Source organism: Penaeus vannamei, chromosome 20 (genome assembly GCF_042767895.1).
Source record: "Penaeus vannamei isolate JL-2024 chromosome 20, ASM4276789v1, whole genome shotgun sequence".
NCBI classification, from domain to species: domain Eukaryota; kingdom Metazoa; phylum Arthropoda; class Malacostraca; order Decapoda; family Penaeidae; genus Penaeus; species Penaeus vannamei.
Genome location: NC_091568.1, coordinates 11,154,613 through 11,162,145, shown reverse-complemented (window position 1 = coordinate 11,162,145; position 7,533 = coordinate 11,154,613). Strand labels below are relative to the sequence as shown.

Here is a 7,533-nt window from a genome sequence, read left to right as displayed (position 1 = left end):
AGACGAGGAAGTCGGACCCTTTCTCTCCCTCCCTCCCTCTCTCTCTCTCCCTCCCTCCCTCCCTCCCTCTCTCTCTTTCCCTCCCTCCCTCTCTCTCTCTCTTTCCCTCCCTCCCTCCCTCTCTTTACCTCCCTCCCTCCCTCCCTCTTCCTTACGTTGGAGGTCATCCCGCAGACGAGGAAGTCGGACCCTTTCTCTCCCTCCCTCCCTCTCTCTCTCTCCCTCCCTCCCTCCCTCCCTCTCTCTCTTTCCCTCCCTCCCTCTCTCTCTCTCTCTCTTTCCCTCCCTCCCTCCCTCTCTTTACCTCCCTCCCTCCCTCCCTCTTCCTTACGTTGGAGGTCATCCCGCAGACGAGGAAGTCGGACCGCGAGAGGAAGTAAACATCAGCGAAGAAATACCTCACACTCTCACTCTTCTTCCGCTGGTTCAAGCGCGTCGAGTCGACACTGGCCGAGTTGTACACGACCTTGTACTCCGGGTACCTGTGAAGGAGGGGGTTGGAATGTGTTACGTCACGGATGATTTTATTGTAATTTACTGGTATTACTCTATCTTTGTTTTGTGATTATCCTCGTTTTCTATACATCGTCAGTAGCAGATGCACTTTCTTCGTCATTATCATCTGCCAGGGACCATGATCATTACTATCGTCATAGTCGTTTTTATTAGTATCATTATTGTTGCTATCATCACCAATGGCAAGGTAATGATAGCAATCATAATGAAGGTATTGGTAGGATGATTATAACTGGGAAATGACACTACTATGATGATGATGAGGATGATTATGATGATGGTGATGATAACCATACTGCTAGTCATGATAACAATGATAATTATGAAAAGAATTAAATTTTTATGACAATTACACTAATAAAAATAATGGAAAGGATAACGAGAATAACAAGTACAAGACTAAGGCCCGTACTTTTAAAACCTTTCGCCAATGCTGGCGTTCGCCTGGCGAAGCTTCGCCAAACGAACATCTGAGTGAGGGAGGCCTTACTTTTAAAACCAAGGCAGGTGTTCGCCAGGCCTGGCGAACGAAAGGGATCGCCAGGCGCTAACATCTTGGATTCCTGATAAATCTAGCGCTTCGGCGAATAAAAAAAAACGCGAGAAAAAGCAAAAGGTTTTAAAAGTACGGGCCATAAAGTTAACCTTGTTATAGTATAAGTATAGTATAGTATAGTATAGTATAGTATAGCATAAAGTATAAAGTTAATTTTGTTATAGTATAAAGATATTTTCAACTTCTTTGATATAGCATAAAGTTAAATTTTAACTCCTTTGTTATAGTATAAAGTGAGACTATTGCGGAAACAACATTTTCGTCTTCTCTCGAGGTTAATAATTAAGTTTAGGTTATGTTATGTGCACTGCAGATGTAAACAAATTTGCGCTAGATTTAGCGGGAATGCAAGATGTTAGCGCCTGGCGATCCCTTCGCCCGCCCTGGCGAACGTTGGGTTTAAAAGTAAGGCCTCCCTCACTCAGAGGTTCGCCTGGCGTAGCTTCGCCAGGCGAACGCCAGCACTGGCGAAGGTTTTAAAAGTACGGGCCTAAGAATGAAAATTGTGTGTAAAAAGTAACTCGCTACATAAAGGTGGAAGATTTCTCCAGTTCCTAGCCTAGAAAAGGCTGGCATCGTTCTTATCCCAGTGCCAAAGAAGCATCTCTCTTCATGCCTTGCCAAAACAGTTGAGGGCCAAGTTTGCAGTGTTTCTGCTGTTGTTGTATGGAGACATTTGAGCAGGTCTGATTAGTGAACCAATAAAGAGAGGTCTGTCGGGGTCGCCTTTCAAGGCCATTATCAAAATGTTGGCCGCGCCTCAGTCGGAGGCCTTCAATTCAACCCTTTCAATACCCTTCCGCAAATATCATATAACATCAGTATAGCAGATGTTATACTGATGTGGTAGCAATATTCTCCATTGTGATGCAACCTGTCGAAATGAACAATGTATGCTACACTGCATCCGTTAGGATTGCTCCCGAATGAGCTGAAGGATCCAGTGGCCAAAGAGAAGGCTAAGGCTTCGCGTCTCGAATTGAAACTGCAGTAGAGCGTGAGTCTTGGCTCACAGTAAGTCCATCCGGCAGGTTATACAGGCTTGAGTGAGCCCACAAGGAGTAATCTCACGCATAAAAAACAATGTTGAGGCCAAGCATCGGACATGATTTCCATCACGTGATGAAAACTAAACAATCTAATTTTGCAATTACAATGATTGTGTCAAAATATATCACTATCCGCTAATTAGAAAAACCCTGAGCATAACGTACCGAGAGTAAAGCTCTAGAAGCAAGGAGGACTACTCACACGTCTTTTTGTGTGCAGCTGTTTGAAGTTAGATGCTATACATCAATTACCATAGACATCTGGCAACAGTCGGATGATCAGGGATTTACATCCTTAAAAAGTCACATATCTAATCATGAACTGATTTTTCAATCTATCTGTTTACCGAATTTTTGTGCGTCTGTCTACGTGAGGTCTACGTGAGTCTTCCTTTTCTCTCTCCACTCATCTTTTATATTTCTTTTTCCCCTTCTGTTTCCCTGTTTGCCTTTATAAATCTGTATGTCACTCTTCCTACATATGGTTTCCCTACTTACTTCTTATTTATTTCTGGAATTACTTTTGGATCGTCTGTGGCCAAGAAGATCCTCCGTTGAGCAACAGGCTGTCGCAACTCCAGCTGTTTGTAGAATTCATCCACTTCTTGCATGTACACACTGAGGTCAATGTAAACTGCCTCTCTTATCAGCTTGTCAGACCGTCGAATCTGCAAGCTGAAATGTGGGGAAGTAAAACAGCCTCTATGTATAGAGAAAATAGCGTTCGATTTGAAAACTCAGAAGACGGCAGCACCAAAAGGAATACTCGAAGTCAAATAACATAAATATACAGCTTAAAGCTGAAAGACAAAATTACAACGCAATCTATGGAAGACCATATAATAAGGGGAAGCCTTCCATAGACCACTGGCTGATACCCAAGTTAAATCTGCCTTTGCTGTTTTTTAATTGATAAGTACGACGGGTGTTTATACCAACGTTTATGCGTGGCGTATGAACCTCATTCATATGTCAAATGTCAATCTTGGGAATATTCACCCTACAATAGGAGACTCGTAACCCATTTCTCGCGCTTGGTTATCAATGTAATCCTGGAAATCCTTGTTCATCCTCATGGCGTACTTGAAGAACTGGCCCATCCACCAGGCAAAAGGATCTCCGTGGAGGCGCACCAGACGCTCGGAAATGTCCTTCGGGATTGACTTTGGAAAATAGTTCGGCCTCGGATTCGGTCTGTCCATACTCGGGAAACGCACCACGAGCGAATCTTTCTTTCCTGCAAGCAGATTCGTAGGAAGTTGATTCCTATGAGAATCTTATCAGCTCCAAAGATTGTCTTGATAACCTTTACCTTATATAACAATTCCCTATTTGATGCATATGTCATTGTTGAACGTTTTGTGCAGTCCTATATTCGTCATAAAATTACAGAGTAACATTAAGGCATTGAGCAGCCTACTGCCAAGTGTAACAGGCTCCTGCCCCTTTCATCACAGCAAGACAACCATCAACACCTCTCACCTGGCCAAGGAACCATCTGAGACTTGTCGTAACTTGTGCAAGTGTCGCTGAGAGGAAGGAAGAACGTCTCGAGTCCTTCGGGATTGCCATTGTAATTCTTCGTATCTAGAATCAAGGTCCGCTGAGTGCCATATGACGCCAGGAAACAGTAGCTCAGGTGGTGTAGTTGGCTCCCTATCCCTCGCCCCTGAAATGGCCATATTTTAAAGACGCGAGACAGTGTCTTAGAATTTAGAGGGATTTTCTCTAAACACTGGCCTTCATCTGTTTCTGCAACTCCTTTTAGGGATACAATTGTAGCATCACTGTTGATAATTTTTTGTGTAATCTCAAATCACAGTAGTTTCCTTTGTGAAGAAAAAAATCTCCAAACGTTATCGTTTTGTCAGGTTACGACGCGGCAGAGGAGCATAACTCATGTAACCACAATACTTACGGCAACTCTAAAGTCGCAAAAGATCTTCTTGGCGGAGGCGCAATCGCGAGGATTCTGCAGGACGCGCAGCCGGTGCTGGACGAGGGCGCTGAGGGCGGCGGCCTCCTCCTCTCCCCAGTGCTGAAACCCGCCGACCTCGCCAAGGCGCGTGAGGTCGTAGGAGGTCACTCTGAAAACAGTTGGGACTCGGTAACGTCTCTCACTCATCCGACCACATCTGGACGTCTCTTAGTGTGGTTCATTTTGGAATTATAAGACTGGAAAAACAAATGTTACTTTCGAATGAGTTGGAATAATGATAATAGGATTCCACAACTCGAAAAGGACTTGCTTTGTCCGTTCTACAAGTTTATTGTCTATTTATCATACTTGTTATCTTCATCATCTATCTTCATCATTTGCATCTCTGGTACATAAAGGATTAAGACAGATTACTCCTGGCAGCGAGAGTGTAGTACCGAAAGTAATGTTCCAGTTCATCAAGATCGGTACCAAGATTGGCGTTGCTTGAGTTAAGATGCCTTAGGTGGAATTTCAAGAACTGCCAGGTGTAACGCACGTCTCTTCCCACCTGTCGACGCATCTGCTCGGCCTCCACCAATGGCTCTGGCGTCTGGTCAGATGCAACTGAAATGAAACGTGGCTATTGGGTTAACATATCCGCAACATACATATGCATGCAAGCAGATATTCACGACATATACGGTGCCCCTCAGACGGCCACTTGTAGGTCTTGTGTCGAAAGCCGGTCTGTTATGATAGGCATATCCAAATATACATACTAAGTAGTATTGTGTACGGAGTAGTAGAGACTCTTACGTCAACTCATATTTTTTTATCATTATTCTTGTGGTTTTACTAAAATTGTCATTGTCATTATCATTAAGAATATTCTCATCATCATCATTGTTATTGTTATTACTGCTGTTGCTTTTATTACCATTGTCTTTATTATCGTTATCATTATCACCATCTCATCATCACCAATATTTTGTTATTATCATTTTTATAATTATTACCATACTTACTATTATCATTATTGTCATTACTGTTGCTTTTATCATTTATTATCATTATCTCGAACTTGGTTGTTAACGCTCATAATGCTCCTACAAATATGTTGATGACAGTGAATTTCTTTATTGCTTAATTTTTTGTTATCTCATCTTTTAATGGCTTATACTTCACATTTCCTTCCACTTCTCTATGGTTCACTCGTACATCCCCAGGTATGGCGACATCAGTGATTATAATCTCTTTCTTCTGTTCATTAATTAATACAATGTCTGGTCTCCAAGCATCAATCACTTAATTGCATTAGATTGCAAATCCTATAAGTCTTTCAACTCCTGTGCAGTGCAATGGCAACGTGCTGGTCTAGCAATCTTGCTGACCCGGGTTCGATCCTATGCACTGCCAGTGGATGGTAACCCCGGACATTCCTTGCACACAGGGGGATATTTAGTAGCAAAATAAAACAGTATGTCACAGCAAAGCATATTCATTATAACAAATGGAATTAAAACGAAATCTTTATGCTCTCAGACACCTGGTATCTGCTCTCAATACCTGTTCAAACAGATACTTCTCGCAAAGCCTCCAATGAACATATTTGGCTACATAGTCATGCCTGCTTTTGTATTCCTTTTGAGACAATTTTGCTACACAGCAATTTCCTGACAAAGTCCACAGTGTTATCAGATGCCGTTACCAACATCAAGATTACTGAGATGATTATGATTACTATCATTATCATAATCACCATGATCATTATCATGATAATCCATAATTCATATTACAATCATTAATATTCATGATTCTCTATATACTGCACAGGTAGGCCTACATATTCTCACCTGAGAGGGAACCGTCTTCCGCCCGCTCCCATGATGGCGAAACTCTGGATTGAAGAAAAACGAACTCATTATTCACTCACACTGTACATTTACTGCATGTACTCACTCGCCTGTTTAAATATCTATTGCATGTTCTCATTATGTTCAATGTTTGTGTATTCCTCATTCATTCATTTTATGGTGTGTACTTTGTGAATTACATTTTATACATACTATTTACTCTATGTTCACCTATAATGTATGTATTAATTGTGTGAGCTCACACACATTAAATATATATATATATATATATATATATATATATATATATATATATATATATATATATATATATATATATATATATATATATATATATTAGTCATTGTATGTACTCATTATGTATACTCACTTTGAATAAAGTACTCATTGTGTGTACTTACTAACGTTATGGGCTCACTGAGTTTACGAAATCACTCTCTTGATGTATTCACCATGCACGACTCTACGTACTCACTGTATGTACTCGCCCACTTTATATACTCCCCGAGTTTCCTCATTTACTTACCATTATGTACCCAACGTGTATTGTGCGTGCTTACTGCATGCATTCCCTGGGTGTAGTCACGCACTTGTGTACTTGCTGTGTAAAGTTGGGGTGTATTCACACACTTTCCATATTTACGTAAATGTACATGTACTCACTTCATGTACCCATTCACCCACCACGTCGTCTGCACATGCTTACTAACCTGCTCCTATTTGTGCCAATAAAGACCAGAACTGTCGAGCAGTAGAGCTGCACGAAGACGAAGGCGAAAACCAACAACTTTTTCAGCTTATCAAGCGCCATCTTGTAATGAAGTATATGGGATTAGTCTTCTTTCATCTAGTTAACTGTCCGATGTTCTATAATACTTTCCTTGATTAAAACGCCTTAATATTCAATGAAGGAGAGAATATTTCAAGTGAAAAAGTCTGAAAAATTCTAGCAACATTCTTCTGTTGACATTGTATTCGGTGATTGTTATTTTCAATTTAATAAAATCGTATATATGGAAATGGGTAGGCCTACATTTGAATTCAGCGGTGTTTATTTGTTTTGATAGCGCGTCAAAGTGTAAGGGTTGCCAGTCGGAAGTGTATATCACTGTTTTAGAGGTACTGTATATGTTTATAGGAGAAAATATTGCACTTTGTAAAGATGTTAGAGTAGATTTATTTACTCATCTTCCATCTTGATACAGCGCTAGCTTGTCAGTTGTTTTGAAAGGCGCGCTCAAACTGTTACCAACCGCCAATGAAATAAACTCCACCCTCGACTAATGCTTAAGTTAGGTTAAGTTATAAATTAGGTTTGTTATCACTCCCCGAAATTGTTGATGGGAATACTTGTCTATTGCTTTTAAAAGCCGATTGTGTATGTTGTGTATTATTTTGATATCTATATGCTCTCCAAGGACTGTTATGATTTGTACTTTATAGGAAGCCACTTCCACATGTTTGGCATCACTGAACAAGTCTTGCTTGCCGATCCAAGCGTTTTTAAACAGGGAACTGTGCAGTTCTTGTGTGTGTGTAATGTAAATAGACTAAGTATATATATATATATATATATATATATATATATATATATATATATATATATATATATATCAT

At 40.5% G+C, this 7,533-nt stretch overlaps 1 protein-coding gene across 1 annotated transcript in view; it reads right to left on the bottom strand.

Annotated features, from left to right (window-relative positions):
* The window catches only part of LOC113800264 (alpha-(1,6)-fucosyltransferase-like), a 10,849-nt gene extending 4,107 nt beyond the window's left edge, over window positions 1-6,742 (bottom strand). The window contains exons 1-8 of the mRNA XM_070134994.1: window positions 6,627-6,742; window positions 5,896-5,939; window positions 4,498-4,666; window positions 4,040-4,208; window positions 3,604-3,790; window positions 3,121-3,358; window positions 2,620-2,796; window positions 332-482 (exon numbers count right to left, since the gene is read on the bottom strand). Coding sequence (XP_069991095.1) covers window positions 332-482; window positions 2,620-2,796; window positions 3,121-3,358; window positions 3,604-3,790; window positions 4,040-4,208; window positions 4,498-4,666; window positions 5,896-5,939; window positions 6,627-6,727 — 1,236 coding nt within the window. The 5' untranslated portion in view covers window positions 6,728-6,742. The remainder of the gene's footprint in view (window positions 1-331; window positions 483-2,619; window positions 2,797-3,120; window positions 3,359-3,603; window positions 3,791-4,039; window positions 4,209-4,497; window positions 4,667-5,895; window positions 5,940-6,626) is intronic.
* Between the last annotated feature and the right edge of the window lie 791 nt (window positions 6,743-7,533).